The 21,984-nt window shown below is 47.1% G+C and overlaps 1 protein-coding gene across 6 annotated transcripts; it reads right to left on the bottom strand.

Moving 5' to 3' along the window:
* Positions 1–1,826: 1,826 nt before the first annotated feature.
* On the bottom strand, positions 1,827–21,844 carry SIGLEC5 (sialic acid binding Ig like lectin 5). 6 transcript variants are annotated; one of them, XM_041730706.1, is made up of 9 exons: positions 21,808–21,844; positions 21,349–21,729; positions 20,845–21,123; positions 20,596–20,664; positions 19,789–20,046; positions 19,422–19,706; positions 19,105–19,204; positions 18,225–18,306; positions 1,827–2,045 (listed from the first exon to the last, which is right to left on the bottom strand). In XM_041730706.1, exons 1-9 carry the CDS (start codon positions 21,842–21,844, stop codon positions 2,028–2,030), a joined length of 1,509 nt encoding a protein of 502 aa, XP_041586640.1. In that variant the 3' UTR covers positions 1,827–2,027. The 6 variants fall into 6 exon arrangements, with proteins under 6 accessions (XP_041586640.1, XP_041586648.1, XP_041586632.1 ...); XM_041730714.1 differs by lacking the exon at positions 1,827–2,045 and adding an exon at positions 6,760–7,134; XM_041730698.1 differs by lacking the exon at positions 1,827–2,045 and adding an exon at positions 8,109–9,254 and having other exon boundaries at positions 20,596–20,643.
* Positions 21,845–21,984: the final 140 nt, after the last annotated feature.

Here is a 21,984-nt window from a genome sequence, read left to right as displayed (position 1 = left end):
AGGTCTTGTTTCTCCCAGAACCAGCTAACCACCCCCAACTCATGAGCCAGACCACAGTATTGTTTGCTCTGAAGCTGTACCAGCTCTGGAGCAAGTCACCCAATAGATGGATCAGGAGTCCGTATGCCTTCCTGCTCTAGGCCCCACACACACCCCACCCCCTATATCCCCATGCACCCCATCTTCATGTCCTCTTCTAGTGCTAGCTCCAGCTGGTACCTGCTGTTGTCACAAACAGCTTGAATGTCCCCTCATCCCACATCTTGGCACCTTTCATGCTCTGGGAGCAGTTGCTGGTCTGGAGGTCTCAGAGGAAGTGGATTTTTGTGGCCCTGTTGTTGCACATTTAGATTCTGTTATGTCTGCTCACTGGAGCATCCAGGTGAGGATTCTCCTTCCCAGAACCAATAGCCACGCACTGGATCTGGGCCTACCTTAGCCTATCTTGAGGTGGAGAAGATTCAAGCACACACAGAACCGTCTGCGTCATCACAACCATAGAAGTGTGTTGGAGGGAGGGTAACTCAGGATAATTCCTTCTCAGTAAAAGTTGTGGGGTGTCCTACCCCCTTCACCGGGCCCTGGCATGGGAAGATCACATTCCCCCCATACCTAGACTCTAGGGTCCCCAGGGTGAGGATGTCAGGTATCTGGGTTAGCACCGAGGAGGAGAGGGAGAGGCCCAGAGCTCAGAAAAATGACACAAGGAGAATCTCTCAAGCCAACCCAATCCCCTGAGGCCTTTCCCCTAATTGTCACAGCCAGAGATCGTGTTTTCTGTTTGTGATGGTATCTTTCAAGAAATCTCTTCTCCAAGGAGCAATATCCTAGTCTCCCTCGTCCTAGTACTTCTGTTGCTCACAGAACAGTCACAGGTGGAGGTCCCCAAGGAAATAGCCCAAGGTCCAGGGTCCTCTCCTGCAGCTTCACACCTGGTCTGTTTGTGGGTTCAGGAGGAGTGTGGTATGTATTGGCTCCTTCCACAAATCAGAAGATGTAGGCTATTCTAGAATAAACACAGAAATCTCAGGGTGAAAGAAGGTTGGAGCATGAGGATCTACTTTGTCCTATACCATGTTCTTGTTTCTCATACTTGCAGCTCCTACCCTGCATGCTTCTCTAAGTTGTGCCTCAAATGGAGACCTAAGCTCTTCTGTGAAATCACAAGTCCTACAGCCCTCTTACCACCCCCCTGCCCCACGCTCCCAGCAAGGGGAGCAGCAGCGGTAGCTTGGGCTTGGATGGGGCAGGTCTGGGCCCCGACACCACCAGATCAATCCTTTCCAGCTGGAGATCAGAAGCAGTGGACCTGGGGCACCTGGGTGGCACAGTGGTTGAGCGTCTGCCTTTGGCTCAGGTGGTGATCCTGGGGTCCTGGGATCAAGTCCCACATCGGGCTTCCTGCTTGGTGGGGAGTCTGCTTCTTCTCATGTTCTGCTCTCTCTCTCTCAAATAAATAAAAATTAAAAAAAAAAAAAAAAAAAGCATCTCCTCACTGTCACCACAGTTGTCCCCGAGCTGAATCTTCTTCCCAGATTACGGCTGTTTAGATTACCACAGCACCTAATAGTGGTTCCTGCTCCCTACAGTTCCTTACCTCCCACCATTCCCCCCCACCACCTTCCCTACTACCCCCCCCCCACCAACCTCAGGGCCTGACTAAGGCCTTCCCCTCATCTGAATATTTAACTTTCAGATAAAATGAAGGAAAACTTAGAATTTATCTCTGTGACCCACCGGCTCCCAATATAACATCTCATCCAGGCTTCTTTTTTTTTAAGATTTTATTTAATTACCCATGATAGACACACAGAGAGAGGCAGAGACATAGGCAGAGGGCGAAGCAGGCTCCACGCAGGAAGCCTGATGTGGGACTCAATCCAGGGACTATGGGATCATGCCCTGAGCCAAAGGCAGACGCTCAACCGCTGAGCCTCATCCAGGCTTCTGATGCTTCACTCCTTCACCTGAGCTGAATCAGGGCTTCCTATAGCACCAGGCACAGAGCAGGATCACAAGTCATGCTGTCATCCAGAATTCCATGGCTGCACAAGGAAGGGATTAAAAGCAATAGTGAATATCAACCCACTGGAAAGTGATGGGAGGAAGGGGAGGAATGAGACACTTAGAGAATTTTCTGGAGGGGGTGAAGGCAGAGGCAGCCCTGGGGGGCAAGGCATCTTGTGTTTTGTGGGAAATGCATTATGTCTCTGAAGTTAACTAAGCCACCAGGGTGAGGAGGTTTTCAGAGAGAGACTAAGGAGAAGCCTGGATGTCCTCCAGCCGCCACTTTTGTCCCCTAGAACAGAATTTCACACCAGTCCCATTCCCCCAGCCCTCCTCCTTCTCCATCTGAGGCAGGTCAGGGATATGCCTCCAGGGGGTGCTCCACCCAACATGCCCGACCTGGGGACCTCCCAGCCCTAGGGTTGGCGCTGTCCGTGGTTCTGGAGCAAAGCTGAGTGAGTTCAGTTCAGTAGGGTCCCCCAACTCTGCCAGGGACCCTAATCCACAGGCACAAGGTCCCGAGCCCTAGGTCAGCAGGGCACCTAAGTCAGAGCAGTTTCAGAAAGTCTGGGTTCCCCCTGGGAAGGAGGATCCAGAAGAAGGGGTGGGAGTGGGCTGGGCTTATCTCTGTGCTTTCCCCCTCAACCCTCTTGTTGCCTTAACATTGATGCCAGCCTGGTGAAGCATAGGGTCAGGTCTTCTCTGAGGTTCCAGGTTATGCTCATGCTGTTGGCCCCTGGACCACACTTCAAGTAGGAAATCTGTGCCCCAATCTCCCCTCGAGTAGAGGATTAGGAAAGAGATGGTTGTTCACCGGAGCTCCTCATGTGCTGGACTCAGGGTTGTGCCTTTCTACAAACTGGCCCAGTGAGCCTTCACAACCATTCCTAGAGAGGACTGGCTAACAGTTCTCCTCATCTGGCAGAGCAGGAAACTGCAACTCAAGGTGCTAAGCAATCTTCACAGGGTTTCACATTGTTAATGCGCCTTTGGAGGCTGGGGCTGCGACCTACACGTGCTTGATGCCATAGAGTGACTCCTGAATCCACTGTGTTCTAGTCTCAGAAAAGCAGATGACCCACACTGGGGAGGTGTTTTATTTATAAGGGATAGAGACCATCATACGATAATCAGAACACGTGGCAGCAGACAGCAGAAGGTGAAACCCTCATAGGATGGGGAATCGAGGACAGCTCGGGTGGCTCAGTGGTTTAGCACCTGCCTTCAGCCCAGGGCTGATCCTGGAGACCCAGGATGGAGTCCCGTGTCAGGCTCCCTGCGTGGAGCCTACTTCTCCCTCTGCCTGTGTCTCTGCCTTTCTCTCTCTCCCTCTCATTCTCTGTCTCTTTCTGTCTCTCTCTCTTTCTCTCTGTCTCTCACGAATAAATGAATAAAATCTTATTTAGAAAAAAAGGAGGCGGAATCGAAAGTGATGAAGATCATGTCTCCAAGGACCAGCCTCTATGCCATCTTCCAACTGGTTCAGGAGACTCTGCTGCTAATAGACACGCAGCATGCTCACCAGTAGTGACAGAGTAGATTTCACTTAGCATTTGCCACTGGAATGTCTCTAGAAGAGAAAGTTCCCCAGTGAACTTCATATCCTAGGGAAGCTTCCAAGCTCATCAGGCCTCCACTGAGAATTAAGGTCTCAGTGTGACCTACAGAGAGGGTAGTTTTTGAGAATGCTAGGCCAGCTATGGAGAAGCAGGGGACTGGGGAAGAAGCAGAGCATGAGGGGGAAGAATGTGCAGAAATTTGTTTAAAAAAAAAAAAAAAACAGGGCGCCTGGCTGGCTCAGTTGGTGGAGCATGTGGCTTTTGATTTCAGGTTGTGAGTTTGAGCCCCACCTTGGGTGCAGAGATTATGTAAAAATAAAATCTTAAAAAAAAAAAACAATTCATCTCACACCTGTCAGAATGGCTAAAATCAAAAATACAAAAGGGGCGCCTGGCTGGCTCAGTCAGAGAGTGTGCAACTCTTGATCATGAATTTGAGCCCCATGTTTGGTGCAGGAATTACTAAAACAAAATAAACATTTTCCTTCAGGGATTTTATTTATTTATTTGAGAGAGTGAGATTGAATACAAGCTGGGGCGAGGGGAGGGAGAAGTAGACTCCCCACTGAGTAGGGAGCCAGACATGGGGCTCCATCCCAGGACCTCAGGATCACGACCTGAGCCGAAAGCAGACACTTAACTGACTGAGCCACCTATGTACCCCTAAAACAAAATAAGCTTAAAAAGAAACCAACAGTGGCACCTGGATGGCTCAGTGGTTGAGCATCTGCCTTTGGCTCAGGTCGTGATCCCAGGGTCCTGGGATTGAGTCACACATCGGGCTCCCTGTGGGGAGCCTGCTTCTCCCTCAAAAACCAAAAAGCACAAGAAACAACAAGTGTTGGAGAGGCTGTGGAGAAAAAGGGACCCTCATGCACTGTTGGTGGGAATGTGAACTGGTGCAGCCACTTTGGAAAACAGTATGTAGGTTCCTCAAAAAAATTAAAAATAGTGGCACCTGGGTGACTCAGTTGGTTAAGTGTCTGCCTTTGGCTCAAGTCATTATTCTGGGGCTCTGTGGTCAAGCCCCACATTAGGCTTTCTGCTCAGCAAGGAGTCTGCTTCTCCCTCTGCCCCTCCCCTCCCCACTCATTCTCTTTCTCTTTGTCTCAAATAAATAAATGAAATATTTTTAAAATTTAAAAATAGAAATACCATATGATCCAGTAATTCCACCACTGACCACTGAGTACCCCCAAAATACAAAAACACTAATTTAAAGGGACACATGCACCCTTATGTTTATTGCAACATTATTTAAAATAGCCAAATTATGGAAGCAGCCCAACTGATAGATGAATAGATAAAGAAGACATGGTACACACACACACACACACACACACACACACACACATACACACACACTCAATGAAATACAAGCCATAAACAAGAATGAAATCTTGCCATTTGCAACAACATTGATGGGTCAAGAGGGTATATGCTAAGTGAAATAAGTCAGTCAGAAAAAGACAATTACCATATGATTTCACTCATGTGGAATTTGAGAGAAAACAAATGAACAAAGAAAAAAGAAAGACCAAAAAAGATTTTAAAAAAAAGATTTTATTTGTTCATTTGAGAGAGTGAGAGAGAGATAGCAGAAGCAGAGGGAGAGGGAGAAGCAGATTCCCCATTGAGCAGGGAGCCCAGCTCTGGGCTAGATCTCAAGACCCTGAGACCATGACCTGGCCTGAAGGCAGATGCTCAACCAACTAAGACACCCAGGAGCCCCCCAAAAACAGACTCTTAAATATGGAGAACTGAAGGTTACCTGAGCAGAGGTGGATGGGGGGATGGGTGAAGTAGGTGAGGGAATAAGAACACACTTACAATTATGAGCATGTAGTAATGTATAGAATTGTTGAATCACTGTATCGTACAGCTGAAATTGCTATAACATCATATGTTAACTATACTGGAATTTTTAAAAAGATTTTATTTATTTATTCATGAGAGTCACACAGAGAAAGAGAGAGAGACTGAGAAAGAGGCAGAGACACAGGCAGAGGGAGAAGCAGGCTCCATGCAGGGAGCCCAATGCAGGACTTGATCCTGGGACTCCGGGATCACACCCTGAGCTGAAGGCAGACGCTCAACCACTGAGCCACTCAGGCATCCCAACTATACTGGAATTAAAAGAAAAAGGCCACAGGTACAAAATAGTGTCATTTATGCTTAATCTCCAAAATGAAACTTAACACATAATCTCACTACAGTTTCAACCTCCTATAACTAGGGAGCAGGGGCTCTGGGAGCTCCAAACAGACCAGGTTCAGTGACTCCAAAGGCAGAGACACAAGCAATGGTGAAACAAGAAAGGGATTTACTTGAAGGAGGCCAACACTGGGAAGACAGCAGACTAGCATCTCAAAGACTGTCTCCAGAATGCTGAAAATATTCCTAGGTTCCTATACGGAAAGTGGGGGCAGGGTGGTGCCTGGTAAGTGGCTCAGCCGGTTAAGTGTCTGACTCTTGATTTTGGCTCAGATCATGATCTCAGGGTCGTGAGACTGAGCCCCTCATTGGGCTCCACACTCAGCACAGAGTCTACTGGAAATTCTCTCTCTCTCTCTCTCTCTCTCTCCCCTCCCCAAACCCTACCCACAAAAACCCCCACCCCACATCCCTTTATCCATCCCCACCCCAGCATATCTCTGAGCTTTCTCTAAAAAAAGGAAAGGGAAGAAAATGTAGGGAAAAGACAGTGAGGACATGCCGCTGGGCAGTAAAAGACAGGTGGATCATTGTCTTCGGGTCAGTCATGCCAGGTCTTACAGGCTCAGGACAGTTTTTATTGCTTGAGGGAGTAGTTTCAGTTCCCATCATGGGATGCTTTGCCCACAAGGTCTTTTGCTTAAGAGATAAGCTGCAAAGACGAACTGAATCAATTAGAAGTACTGAGGGGGCACCTGGGTGGTTCAGTCATTAAGGGTCTAATTCTTGATCTCAGCTCAGGTCTTGACCCAGGGGTCATGAGTTCAAGCCCCTTATTGAGCTCCACACTGGGCATGGAGCCTACTTACAACAAAGTGGGGGTGGCGCACCTGGATGGCTTAGTTAGTTGAGCAGCTGCCTTTGGCTCAGGTCATGTCCTAGGATTGAGCCTTGAGTTGGGCTCCCTGCTAAGCAGGGAGCCTGCTTCTCCCTCTTCTTCTGCCTGCTGCTCCCCCTGCTTGTGCTCTCTCTGTCAAATAAATAAATAAAATCTTTAAAAAAAAAAAAAAGGTCACCCTCTCCCCCCCAGAAATGTAGTCTTAACTGGTCAGTCAGGAAATTTTTGATCAGCACCAATGATCTGCCACAAGGATCTTCCTTCCATCCCCAAAGGAAGATGAGGTAATGTGCAGAAGACCCCGTACCTTCAATTCCCAGCACCAGGGAAAGCAGCCTAGCCGGTACAAATCCTTTTCTTTTGCTAGCTTTCTTGTCCCATCTCCTTCCAGAAAAATTTGCATTTTGTACCTCAGTAGAAAAGCTTAATGTCAGGCACTTACAATCAGAAAAGCTTGTTGCTGGGCATTTGCACTGCAGTGCCACTGGTGAAGTTCTGGCTGTTTTTGTTCTAGTGCTTTGTGGAAAAGAAATAATACATTAGTACCACTTTAGAGAAAGGGAGAGAGTGAGCTCTTTCTTTGGTCCAGGCTCTCAACTGGGATCTGTGCAAGGACTCAGGTGTGAAGGACCAGCCAGCGTTGGCCAGGTGAAGCAGAGAGGCTGGGTCTCCAGGAGAGGGTCAGAACAACACAGATGTTGTAAGAAAGACAGCAGAAAGAAGTGCAAATGAGCAGTGCTAATGAAGGAAATTCAGCTAAGTAAATTGGAGGATGTAATGAGCTTTATTCCATGACTTATGAGGTGGTCAGCATCCCTTCCAGCAAAGAGACAGGTGCTCCGAGGAGCTGTACACAGTGGAAGGTTTATAGAGGCAGGAGGGTGGGGCAAGGGAGTTATTGTCAAAAGAAAGCAGGTATTTTCAGATTGGGCCATCCTTTTTGGGGGAGGGTATTAACTTGCAGGTGACCTCACCAGTGCTGATCAGGACATTTCAGATCCACTGTTTATTTATTTTTTATTTTTTTTAACTTTATTTATTTATTTTTAATTTTTATTAAAAATTAAAAGCAGACTCCATGCACCAGGAGCCCGACATGGGACTCGATCCCGGGTTTCCAGGATCACGCCCTGGGCCAAAGGCAGGCGCCAAACCGCTGCGCCACCCTGGAATCCCCTCAGATCCACTGTTTAAAGAACACATTTCTGGGAGAGCTTGAAACCACTGTTAGTCTAGTCTTGGTTTGCTGTCATGGAGGCAAGTGTCTCCATTTTGGCTCTGTTTCTTCTTTCCTTTCCTTTCCTTTCCTTTCCTTTTTTTTTTTTTTAAGATATTATTTATTTATTTGAGAGAGAGATAATGAGAGAGAGAGCAAAGGAGAGAGCACAAGTGGAAGGGAGGAGCAGGCTCCCCACTGAGCAGGAAGCCTGACAAGGAGCTCAATCCCAAGACTCCAGGATCATGACCTGAGCCGAAGGCAGACCCTCAACTAACTGAGCCACCCAGGTGCATCTGTTGTTTCTTTTTTCAACAGTAGCTAGCAGTCAGGTCATGATGGACTTTAAATGCCAGGGGCAAGGATGCCTGGGTGGCTCAGTGGTTGAGCATCTGCCTTTGGCTCTGATTGTGAGCCTGGGTCCTGGGAGGAAGTCCCACATTGGGCTCCCACAGGGAGCCTTCTTCTCCCTCTGCCTATGCTCTGCCTTTCTCTCTGTGTCTCTCATGAATAAATAAATAAAATCTCTTAAAAAATGCCAGGGGTACCAGATGCTTATGTATTGTCTAAGGCTAGGGAGCCTTGAAGGGGTTTGTGCAAGGGATCCAGGGTCAGCTCTCTGGCTGTTGGACAGATCCCTGTGAGGCCCATAAATGACATAGGGAAGGGACTGGAGGTCAGGAGGTGAAGGAATGTGATGGAAGAATTGACAGGTACAAGTGGACGAGGAGAAGACCTGACAGAGATGATAAGATGCTGTATCATGAAGCAAATGGCAGGTCAAGGGGTTGGTCCTTCCCTGGGAGGCTTTGAAGAGTTCTGGGAAGGAGCATGAGCGAGCCCTAGGCCTGGTCATCCCCAGCCTCAGGGTAACTTGCCAGCAGGACCTTTCTGTCCACAGAAGATAGCAGTAGGAGGCATGGAGCACACATGGTGAGACAGGACCTCTGTGGGTTGATTTCCGCATGTTAATTTCTTTAATGTCCACAACCACCTCTGAGGCAGGATGCATGATCTCTGATTTACAGAACAGGAAACAGGCACAGGGAAATGGAGCAACTTGCTGGATAGTCTATGTTTGAGCCCAAGTCAGCTCTGCCTGGAGACACATGGACAGTTTTTCCTGTTCATATTGCCACAAGGCTCCACATGCTTCACCACTTAGCGCCTGACTCCTCTCCCCCAGGGATTGTGATTCCCCAGACCAGCACCAAGCTCTGAGCAGTCCTCATTTGCTTGTCCTGATCTCTGAGTACTCGTTGGTGCTGGTGGCCTCCTCATCCTGAGGCTCCCTCAACTTCATCTCATGAAAGCTGAAGGAGGCATAATGCAGATCCTGTTGATCCCCCGAGGGAGGGGCATCCCCAGCAGGAGTTGCCTGGTCTTGGGTGCTGTCTGGCCAGGCCTTTTGCCTGGAACCCTAAGTAAAGGAGAAATAAAGGAGTAAGAGAAGGAATAAGGCAGGTGTAGTCCCCAAGGGAAGTTGGGCTAATGGGACATTTATTCACTCATCCTCCTATTCACACACACTTCCTATGAATTCAACTCTTCACTCATCCATTTAAAATTCTGTAAGGCAAAAAATAATCATAAAATAAAATAAAAATTCTTTAATGTTACAACTTATTAGGCCACATTGAAGCTTATTAATCACATTTAATCCTCACACACACACACAAAAACCCCACAGCCCAGTAGGAATAATATCTATTCTCCCCATTTTACAGATAGGGAGACTGAGGTGGGGGAAGGTGAAGTTACTTGCCCAAGGTTAGTCCTTGGCAGAGCCAGGAAAGAAAAGAAACTCAGGCCTGCTGTGTTATTGGAAATTTAAAAAGGAGGAAATACTTGAACAAAAATAATGAAGATAAAATTCCCAGAACTGAAGAAAGATAAACTACCTCAGCTGAAAAGGTCCCCACAAATACAAGAAAAAAGACCAGGGACACCACATATTCTAATACAGCATAGTAAATCTTAAGAATATCACAACCAAAGAGAAAGGTGTATATGTGCTGCCGAAGAGAGCACTCAAAGAGAAAAGTGTAAAAGTTTCCAGGGACAACGAGTGGATTACTTACAAATGTGCAAGACTCAGACAGACATAAAATCTCTTCTTCTTCCTATTTTTTTTTTTTTTTGAGAGACAAGGAGCATGCAAGATAGCAGGGAGCAGAGGGAGAGAGAGCATCCCAAGAAGACTCCACACTGAGCACAGAACCTGACATGGGGCTCAATCTTACCACCCTGAGATCATGACCTGAGCTGAAATCAAGAGTCAGATACTTAATCACCTAAGCCACCCAGGAGCCCCCAGACATTACATTTCTTTTTTTTTTTTTTTAATTTTATTTATTTATGATAGTCATACAGAGAGAAAGAGAGAGAGGCAGAGACACAGGCAGAGGGAGAAGCAGGCTCCATGTGCCGGGAGCCTGATGTGGGATTCGATCCCGGGTCTCCAGGATCGCGCCCTGGGCCAAAGGCAGGCGCCAAACCGCTGCGCCACCCAGGGATCCCGACATTACATTTCTTAATGGCAACCCTAGTTTCAAGAAACAGTAGAGTAGGGATGCCTGGGTGGCTCAGCAGTTGAGCATCTGCCTTTGGCTCAGGGCATGATCTCAGTCCCGGGATTGAGTCCCAAATCGGGCCCCCTATGAGGAGCCTGCTTCTCCCTCTGTCTATGTCTCTACTTCTCTCTGTGTATCTCTCATGAATAAATAAATAAAATCTTAAAAAGAAAAAAAAGAAACAATAGAGTTCAGTGTTGGGGCACCTGGGTGGCTCAGTGACTGAGGGGGTCTGCCTTTGGCTCAGGTCATAATCCCGGGATCCTGGGATCGAGTCCCACATCGGGCAACCTGCAGGGAGCCTGCTTCTCCCTCTGCCTATGTCTCTGCCTCTCTCTGTCTTTCATAAATAAGCAATATCTTAAAAAGAAAAATAAATATAGTGTTTAAAGCATTGGAAGAAGGGGGTGCCTGGCTGGCTCAGTCAGTAGAGCTTGCGATTCTTGATCTTGAGGCTATGAGTTTGAGTCTCATGTTGGGTATAAAGATTACTTATAAGGAAAATAAAATAATAAAATAAAGCATTGAAGGAAAATCATTTTGATCCTAGAATTTATATCCTGCCAAATGAAACTCAAATATAGGACCATTACATAAAATTTCAAACACGTAAGTCCTCAGAAATCTTAATACAAGAGAATCCAAATTGAAAGCACATTGGGAGGAAGAATTCAAATAAAACTAACAGGGGGGATCCCTGGGTGGCGCAGCGGTTTGGCGCCTGCCTTTGGCCCAGGGCGCGATCCTGGAGACCCGGGATCGAGTCCCACGTCGGGCTCCCGGTGCATGGAGCCTGCTTCTCCCTCTGCCTGTGTCTCTGCCTCTCTCTCTCTCTCTCTCTCTCTCTCTCTGTGACTATCATAAAAAATAAAAAATAAAAAATAAATAAAAAATAAAAAAAAAAGAAAAAAAAAAAAACTAACAGGGGCACCTGGGTGGGTCAGTCGGTTAAAGCATCTATCTGCCTTTAGCTCAGGTCACATGATCCCAGGGTGGTGGGATCAAGCCCCTGCCCCCCCATCCAGCTCCCTGCTCAGCCGGCAGCCTGCTTCTCCTTCTCCCTCTACTGCTCCCTCTGCTGGTGCTCTTTCTCTCTCTGTCAAATAAATAAATAAAAATCATTAAAAAAAAAAAAAAGATAAAAGTAACAAAACCTGAAAATGCTGCAATAAATCTGGGGTACAAAGGTGTGACTCAGTAAAATGTGTGACTGTGTATTAAACAAAATACCAAAGAATAGAAAAATATTAGGTATGTTCATAATAATCCAGAGTGAAAAATGAAGATCTAGAAAAAGCAGCAACGTTGTAGAAAGTGTGGGGAAAGAAGCATGAGAGATATAAAAAGCACACTAAAGTTCTTTCTTGGGTATAAGGGAGAGATTGATTTTTTAAGAGAGGAGGAGAAAATGAAATATTGAAAAAAATGGAACCAAGCAAAAGGGAAAGGTAAAATAGGAGAATGAAAACCGCATGTATTAATAACCATAGTAAACACAAATAAAGGAAGTCAAATTGGATTTGTAAAAACCTGGCTGGCTCAATTAGTAGAACAGAAGATTCTTAATCTCAGGATTGTGAGTTCAAACCCCACATTGGGTGTGGAGCCTACTTAAAATTCAAAAAAATTTTTAGGGATGCCTGGGTGGCTCAGCGGCTGAGCACCTGCTTTCAGCCCAGGGCGTAATCCTGGGATTCCTGGGTTTTTAAGTCCCACATTGGGCTCCCTGCATGGAGCCTGCTTCTCCCTCTGCCTATGTCTCCGCCTCTCTTTCTCTGTGTTTCTCATGAATAAGTACATTAAATCTTTAAAAAATTTTTTTTAATTTTTAAAAATGAAAAGTTCTTTTTTAAAAAACTTGGTTATACTACTGTTTACAAAAATCACTTTTGAAGCATAAATAAAATGTTGCTGGAGAAACAAAGGATGGACATATAACAGACGTCTTACTAGCCAATGACAAATTGTTGTATCTATATTAAGATCTAACCAAATAGACTTTAGAACAAAAAGTCTCAATAGAGGATCCCTGGGTGGTGCAGCGGTTTGGCGCCTGCCTTTGGCCCAGGGTGCAATCCGGGAGACCCTGGATCAAATCCCACGTCAGGCTCCCAGTGCATGGAGCCTGCTTCTCCCTCTGCCTATGTTTCTGCCTCTCTCTCTCTCTCTCTCTCTGTGACTATCATAAATAAATTTAAAAAAAAAAGTCTCAATGGAGAAGATCATGATGTATGATCAAATGTTCAATTCACTGAGAAGATCCAATATTTCTAAAATAGGTGGACTTACAACCTAGAAATCAAAAGTAGTATGCTCCACCTGCTGAGCCAGCCAGGTGCCCCTAAGATACTTTAAAAAAAAAAATTTTTTTTTAATGGGCTCCACATCCAATGTGGGGCTCAAACTCACAACCCTGAGATCAAGAGTCATATGCTCTTCCAACTGAGCCAGCAGATGTCCTGTGATATTTTTTAAATCGGGGGGGGGGGGGGGGGCCCTGTTGAGATGCCTGGGTGGCTCAGCGGTTGAGCGCCTGCCTTCAGCTCAGGGCCTGATCCCAGGATCTGGGATTGAGTCCCACATTCGGCTCCCTGCAAGGAACCTGCTTCTCCCTCTGCCTATGTCTCTGCCTCTCTCTCTGTCTCTCATGAATAAATAATCTTTAAAAAAAAAAAAGAAAAAAACTGTTAAAAATACTTCCATGTCTATATACAAATTATTAGAATAACAAGAGAGCTTAGGGGCACCTGGCTGGCTCAGTTGGAAGAGCGTGTGGCTCTTGATCTTGATCAGTTCACGCCCCACATTGGGTATAGAGATTACTTAAAAATAAAATCTTTTTTTTTAAAGATTTATTTATTTATGATAGAGAGAGAGAGAGAGAGGCAGAGATACAGGAGGAGGGAGAAGCAGGCTCCATGCGGGAGACTGATGTGGGACTTGATCCCGGGACTCCAGGATCGCACCCTGGGCCAAAGGCAGGCGCTAAACCGCTGAGCCACCCAGGGATCCCCTTAAAAAAAATCTTAAAACAAAACTGGGGCATCTGGGTGGCTCAGTGGTTGAGCATCTGCCTTTGGCTTAGGTCGTGATCCTGGGGTCCTGGGATCTAGTCTCCTGCCGGGCTCCCAGGAGGGAGCCTGCTTCTTCTTCTGTCTATGCCTCTGCCTTTCACTGTGTCTCTCATGAATAAATAAATAAGTTCTTTAAAAAAAAAAAAAACTAATGAGCGCTTAGCAAGCTGGGAAAATATAAGATCAATAAACATGTCATTGCTTTTCATGCGTTGCTGCATCTACTGAGAGAATGAAGACAATTCTGAGCACCCAGATCAGCACTCTGAAGAGGTGGTGTCACAGTGAGGAGATGAACATTTACAGTGAAGCCTCAGAAGAACTCTGCAGGGGCGTTGGGCCTCACCAAGGTAGAGAGTGGAAGATGTATAGATAAATTAAGGAACTGGCTACTGCTCAATCTTTTACCACCTACCGCCCACAGTCCATGTTACAGGAACATCTGTGACCAGAGGACGGAGTCTGAGTGTGCTCACTTCTCCATCACTGATTCAGGAGAGTGAGTCATTTATTGAAATACAAAATCTTTTAGGAGAAAAATACAGGAGGGTGCCTGGATGGCTCAGTTGGTTAAGCAGTTTAGACCGCATCTGCCTTTGGCTCAGGTCATGATCCCCAGGTCCTTTAAAAGAGGCCCCACCCCCCACCCCCCATCGCACTTCTCTGCTCAGCAGGGAGCCTGCTTCTCTTTCTCTCCCTCTGCCCCTCCCCCTGTTTGTGCTGTCTCTCTGCTGCTCTCTCTCAAATAAATAAATAAAATCTAAGAAAAGAAAAAAGAAAAGAAAAATATATCTGCAGAGGATGCATGAGGCCAGGCGTTTCTTGTGTAGTATCTGTTGTGTAATCCAAAAGGACAAGTTGATTTAATATAATTCAATATAATGATGGCATTATATTTGCATCAAATTCAGCTGCTTGGTTCAGCAAGCCATGACAGTTAAAAACCAGAATATCACAAATTTTTCAGATGGTATCTCTATCTCTGTAAAAGCATGGTGCAGTACACTTATGAATAGATCTAAAACACTCCAGCTACCAAAACAAGAATCTAAATGACACCTAAGGCCAATTTGTAATTTTATAAAATTCTAAAACACTTTATAAAATTTTTAAGTTTCTTCTTCTTCTTCTTCTTCTTCTTCTTCTTCTTCTTCTTCTACTTCTACTTCTTCTTCTTCTTTTTAGTAATCTCTATACCCAATGTGGGGCTCGAATTCATGACCCGGAGATCATAAGTTGCATGCTCCTCCCACTGAGTCAGTCAGGCATCCCAACACCTCGTAGTGAATTTTTTTTAATTAATTAATTTATTTGAGAGAGAGAGAGTGTGTGTGCTTGCAAATTGGGGTAGGGAGCAAAAGGAGAGGGAGAGAGAGTTATAAGCAGATTTTGTGCTGAGCACAGAGTCTGGTACAGGGCTCCATCTCAGGACCCTGAGATCATGACCTGAGCTGAAATCAAGAGCCAGCTGCTCAACTGAGCCACCCAGAAGTCCCAAAGCTTATATATTTTTAATCAATATTTTAATTCTGAAAAAAATATTTTAATTCTGCATATCATTGATGAGTGATCAGAAAATGCATTTTTAAAAAGATTTTATTTATTTATTCATGAGAGACACACAGAGAGAGAGAGAGGCAGGGACATAGGCAGAGGGAGAAGCAGGCTCCCCGGGGGGAGGTCCATGCAGGACTTGATCCCAGGACCACAGGATCATACCCTGAGCCAAAGGCAGATGCTCAATGGCTGAGTCACCCAGGCGTCCCAGAAAATGCATTTTAAAAAAGATAACATTTATAATAGTAACAAAACTAGCATTAAGGAAGTAAAATAACAAAAGGAAGACCTGTCTGAAGGAGTCCTACATCTTTTTTGAAAAAAATTTAAACTAATAGATCCCTGTTTTTGTGGACAAGAAGACTTGAATTCACAAACAAGTAAATTCTTCCCAAGTTGATCTATAGATTCAATGTAATTCCAGTAAAAATACCAACAGGGGTGTTTTTTGGGAACTTGACAAACTGATTCTAATGTTTAAATAGAAGAACAAAAGGCTGAGAATAGCCAAGACACTATTAGAGAAAATTAAGGAAGGGATCCTGCTCTATCAGATATCAGTACTTGGTCTTGAATCTACAGATGGGTTGCCTTGCCTCTAGAGATAGTTCTGGCTCAGACAGTTAAATTGACCACTGGAATAGAATAGAGGCCACAGACAGAGGCCCACACGTGTACTGAATTTTGATGTATGACAGAGTGGTGTGGCAGATCAGCAGAGGGGCAAGAGAAAGGTTATTCCATACACGAAGGAGGAACATATATAGGTCAACGCTGCACCCTACACAAAAATCAACTCCAAGTAGATTAAGTCTTTACATGTCCAAAGAAATACATAAAACTTTTAGTAGAAATTATACTTGAGGGATGTACCTGGGGGGCTCAGTGGTTGAGCATCTGCCTTTGGCTCAGATTGTGATCCCAGAGTCCTGGGATCGAGTCCTGCATCAGGCTCCCCGAAAGGAACCTGCTTCTCCCTCTACCTATATCTCTGCCTCTCTCTGTGTGTGTCTCTCATGAATAAATAAATAAATAAATAAATAAATTCATGAGACACAGAGAAAAAGGGAGGCAGAGGTATAGGCAGAGGGACAAGGAGGCTTTATGTAGGGAGCCTGATGTGGGACTCAATCCTGGGCCCCCAGGATCATGCCCTGAGCCAAAGACAGATGTTCAACCTCTGACCCACCCAGGCATCCCAAATAAATAAAATCTTAAAAAAAAAAAAACTACACTTGAATATCCCTCTAATCTTAGAATAAGAAAGGTTTTCTTAAATGAAACCCAAAAGTCACTAAACAAAAAAGAGGAGATTGGGGAATATGGTTATATTACAATTAAGAACGTACATTCATCAAAGATCACCTTTAAAAAGTAAAGGCAAATTACTGAGAAAAGTTATTTATAGTGTGTATGACCAAGAAAAAAATTAGTATGAAGATGCATAAGCTCTCCAATAAATTCAGTAAGAAAGTCAAACACCTAGGCTCCTGGGTGGCTCAGTTGGTTAAGTATCTGCTTGGGTCATGATCCCCAGGGTCTTGGGATCGAGTCCCAGAGTCCCATGTCAGGTTCCCTGCTCAGTGGGGAATCTGCTTCTCCTTCTGCCTCTGCCCCTCCCCCCTGCTCATGTGCTCTCACTCACTCTCTCTCTCTCTCTCACGTAAATAAATAAAATCTAAGAAAGAAAGAAAGAAAGAAAGAAAGAAAGAAAGAGAGAGAGGGAGGGAGGGAGGGAGGGAGGGAGGAAGAAAGAAAGAAGAAAGAAAAAGAGAAAGAAAGAAAGAAAGAAAGAAAGAAAGAAAGAAAGAAAGAAAGAAAGAAATCAAACACCCAATAGGAAAATGGGCTGCAGATAGGACCAGGCACTTTAGAGAGGAGGTGTTCATATGCCAATGAAGACAGAGATTTTCATCCTCGCTGGAACGAATGAAGTGCAGATCAATACCATAGTTATATAGTGAGATGACAAAAAATTCCGAAAATCAAGTGCTGCAGATATTATAGATCAACAGGATCTGATAGGCACAGATGGGTATATAAATGGATGCATTCATTTGCTTTGGAAAACCATTTGTCATGATCTTGTAAATTGGAACATTCACATACCCCTAACCTAGTAATCAAATTCTTAAATAATGCCGAAGAAAAATTCTTGCATGTGAATGCAATGAGATATGAACAGAAACATCTGGAGCAACTCAAATGTCCACCCACAGGAACTTAGGCAATAGACATAATCATAAAATGAAACAGGCAACTGTAACTTCATGCAACATGGATGCATCTCCGAGACGTCACTAGTAGTGGTGAGTCTGCAAAGCTAGTCCAAGAGGAGTAAAGAGAGTGTGACAGCCTTTGCAGGTTCAGAAGCAATTAAACTGAATAGCAGATATTTCAGGCATATATATGTGGGATAAGGCTAGCAAATGAAGATTCAGAGCAATGGTTAAAGGGATATGTCACAAAGCAACACGAGCAGATATAAGTTATGGTCAGTGTTTGAGGTGAGTGTTTGGTGGGTTCACAGTTGCTTATCATATTGCAAATAAAACGAGTAAGTACAAGTGAACAATGCTTGTTCCCATGAAAAGAGCTTGGCCATGAATAAAGTATTTTGGATAACTCCATTTAGGGCAACACGGGCTCAATTTTATAGAAGGGCAGGGGCACCTGGATGGCTCAGTGGTTGAGCGGCTGCCTTCAGCTTCGGTTGTGATGCTAGGGTCCTGGGATCGAGTCCTGCATGGGGCTCCCTGCAGGGAGCCTGCTTCTCCCTCTGCCTGTGTCTGCCTCTCTCTCTGTGTGTCTCTCATGAATAAATAAATAAAATCTTTACAAATAAATAAATAAACATCAGACCAAGAAACGTGACTCGATTCTCTAAGCAACGGGCAACGGCTGGAAAGCAATCGATTTTGGGAGAAGCTCTGTCAGGCTGTGTCTAGCAAAGAGGTGAGGTGGGCTCAGTGATCAGTAGGAGTGGAACAAGAGTTGACCAGAGGGTTACTGGGTCTGAGAGATGAAGGGGAAGAACAGAAGAGAAGTCAATCCCCAGCTCTCTGCCCAGGTGGCCAGACTGGAGCAGGGGTGGGGAAATGCAGAGGAGCTCCATCTGGACTCCGAATGGACAAACCTAGCCCCCATCCCCCCCCCCATGCGAAAGAAGACGCCAGCATCACTCACCCAGGCAACGGTACCCATGACAGGATCTTCATCATCCATGCCGTCTCCACTCCCAGATGTCTGCTTCCTGCGGGCTTTCATTCTAAAGGGAGAAACCAGCACCCTGTAGCCAGGGTGGCTCAGGTACACATGGGCAGGCTGCCCGCTCCCTGGTGAAATGGCACCCAAACCCCGGAACCAGCCTCAGACCTTCCTGATGTGCAAGTAAGCACTCCAATCCCCTGGATGAGTGGATATTTGGCCAGACCAAATGTCCATCACTGAAGAACTCTCTCATACGTAAAAACTTGGGCCCCGGTGGTCATTGCAGTGTTATTCGTGATAGCCAAAAAGTAGAAACAACCCAAATGTCTACCAATACATGAGTGACCAATACAATGTGCTCCATCCATGTGATGGGATGGTATATGGAAATAAAAATGGAACAGGATACTGATGCATGCCACAACGTGCATGAACCCTGAAAACATCATGCTAAGTGGAAGAGGTCAGTCACAAAGAACCATGTGTTGTAGGATTCCACCTATACAGAGTGTCTGGAATGAGCAAATGTAGAGAGACAAAAGAGATTGCCTAGGGCTGGGGGGGGGGCAGGATGAAAATTAGGGAGTGGAGGGTTTCTTTCATTTGTTTCTTTTTCTTTTGGGGCTGATGAGTCCTATAATTGGGGTAATGCGTGCACAACTCTGAATGCACTAAAAGCCATTGATCTGTACGCTGTAAATGTGTGGGAATTACATCTCAATGAAATTGTTATATCCCCCACCCCCACCCCAACCCCCAAAAAAGACCCCCTCTGGATCTACTGTACTCAACCCTGCATTTCTGGGATTAAGTGACCTTTCTCTGCACTCCCTGTAGTTCCCCAACATAGACTTACATGCAAAAGAAGGAGAGGCACAGACATAGGAACAGCAGAGCAGTGGCACCAGCACCTCCAAGAGCTGCAGGCACGGCTCCTGCCAGGAATACCGATTTCCCTGCAGAGAAGAGGTGTGAAACTCACTACCAGCACTCAGTCTCTTGCCTTCCTACCTCCTCGCAGAACGTGCTGCAGGGACTGCTTGGGCCCCAGAGATGGGAGACCATAACTCACCAATCACCTTCTGTCCAGGCCCCCGCCTCAGTTTCAGGCTTCCTTTTTTCTAGGATCCGGACTCCCTCCTCCCACACCTATGCCCCCAAGAGCACCCAGACCTGGCAGCAGCAGGACAGCGGCTCTTTGTTTCCCGTACATATTCCAGGCCTCGCAGCTGAGCCTGAGGCCAGAGCCCAGCGGCCCACGGAGGCTCAGGGAGCTGTTGGCCCAGGGCCCCTCAGCGCTGGAGGTGACGGTCAAGGAGGCATTGCTGTGGTTCCGCTCCAGCAGCCCCTCCCCCAGCCGCCAGCGCAGGGTGGGGGCCGGGCGCGCGTGGGAGGAGCAGGTGCACTGCAGTGCCTCGCCCTCCCAGGAACAGGAGGGGCTGAGCGGCCGCGGGGGGTCTGGGGGAGGGAAGAGAAGGGGTCAGCGGTGCCCCTGCTCCCCAGGTCCCGGTATCCTGCCCCCAGGGGTCCCCTCACTCACAGACCACAAAGAGGTGCAGGGAGACGTGCTGGGAGCCCAGAGAGTTCTGAGCTCGGCAGGTGAAGTCTCCTTCCTCTGCAGTCCCTACTTGAGGCAGGTCCAGGATGGGACTTCTGTAGATGGGGGTGGCATTCAGGGCGGGGGACCCCTGGAACCAGCTCAGCTCCGCAGGGGGGTTGCTGTCAGCAGCACAGAGCAGTTGCAGAGCCCAGCTCTCCTGGATGAGAATGGATGAGGTGTTTTCCAGAATCTTCAGGGCTTTGGGAGAGAGATGAAGAGAGGGAGAGGGAGAGACAGGGCATCAGCTGTAGGAGGCTCTCGGTCTCCATCCCTCCCTCCTTCTCAGGATCCCATTGCATCTCCCTTTCCTTCCTTGACCCACTGAGTTGATTCCATCAGGGCTGAAAAGCTGAGCTTTAACACCCAAAAGAGGTTGACCTCAAGTATCTGGGCCTCATATATTCAGGGGAGACTCAGTGTCCCACTAGGACATGCCTGGACTGTCCGGTGGCTTCATTCAGTGAACACAGCAGGAAATAGGGGTGGAGGGGTAGGAAGAGTGCCAGAGCAATGCCATTGGTAAAGTGAAATGGGCTTTGAATTGTGTGTTTGTGCATGCTTGCACATGACAGTAGAGGTGCATGGACCCATGGGATGTGGAGGAGGGAGGGTGCTGATTTTTAACCTTGCTTTCCCCATATCTGATCCCATTCAATCTATGATCCCCACCCTCTTCCTGGGAGCTGACTCCCTACCCCCACGTCAGGGCCAGGTCCCAGCCCCCCAAGGAGACAGATTATTTCCTACCTGCAACATCACTGAAGAAGATGCTGATGGTGAGGTTCTGGGGAGCGTCTAGGATGGAAAGATATGGCCCTGCTTCAGATGTGAAGATTGGAATGGAAGTAGACCCAACACCCAGGGAGGGGTTGGGGAACACAGGGAAGGTGGGGATGACTGTCCCTGTTGACTCTTCACCTACCCTCCCAAAGGGTATTCACGAATTCACACAATCCCCACTGCCCTGAGGGATCCAGGCATCCCTCCAGCACTCACAGGACACATTGAGCCTGATGGTTCTCTCCACGGTGCTCTGAGCTCCTGGCAGGGACACCCGACAGGTGAGGTTGCTGCCATGGTCCTGCAGCCTCGGGGTGAGGGTCAGCACTGAGGAGGACAGGGTCTGGGGGTCCAGCCGGTCCAGAGCACCCCCTACCCAGGAGAAGGTGAGAGGTCTTCCCCCTTCGCAGAATCCCGGCAGACTGCAGGTCAGGTTTTGGGGGAAGCCAGACTTCAGGGGCTCCAGAAAGTGGATGTCCGGTTTCTGTGTCAGGGCTGAGGAGGAGAGAGGGAGGTGCCTGGGCCCTGGGCTAGTGGGGACCCAGACTGTGACCCTGAGAGGGACCAGGGCCTCAGGGCACAAGCTGACCCCAGGCCCGCATGTCTCTTCCCACCATCCTAACCCCCAGACCTGGAGCAAGGAATGTTCCAGTGTCCTGTTCTTGTTCTAAGATGGGAGTTTCCAGGTCCCAGAGCCCTCTCCTGAGGCCACTGCCATACCTGCCACCTTCAGGGTCAGCTTCTTATCTCCGTAAGTATATCTCCCGTTCTCTCTCTCCATTTGGAATTGGTAGACTCCCTGGTCGCTTGTCCTGGCCTCTCTGATTCTCAGGGAGCAGTTGTTGTCTGGGGGGTTCCCGATGAGGTGGAATCGGTCCTGGGTCTCTGTCTTCACCTTTATCCTTTGGTTATTTGTAGCCACAGGCAGGGCATTGTATATGTTGTCCCCATCCCGGAACCAGTACATATATAGGATCGCAGAGGAATACCACCAGCTCGAGGAGTAGGAGAAAGAGCAGGGCACGTCTGCACACAGACCCTCCTGCACTGTTACTGATTCCTGCACTCGGAGCTCATACTCTGCATCCTCCTGCAGGGACCCTGGGGGGACACAAAGGCTTGGCGGTGGGTCCAGCCCATTCCCACCTGTGCCCAACTCCCCTCCCTTGGCCCACTTACCCCCCAACAGCAGGGGCAGCAGCAGCAGGGGTAGCATGTCTGCAGCCACCAGGGCAGGAACGTGGGTGTAGATCCCTCTATCAGGGAAGGAAATGCCCTGAAGGAGGGGGTGAGGCCGAGGAAGCCCCAACAGGAAGCAGTGTGTGACAGAGCTGTGGTCACCATGGATGGGGAACT

The sequence above is a fragment of the Vulpes lagopus genome, chromosome 2 (assembly GCF_018345385.1).
Source record: "Vulpes lagopus strain Blue_001 chromosome 2, ASM1834538v1, whole genome shotgun sequence".
Lineage (NCBI taxonomy): Eukaryota > Metazoa > Chordata > Mammalia > Carnivora > Canidae > Vulpes > Vulpes lagopus.
This window is presented reverse-complemented; position numbering and strand designations above follow the sequence as displayed.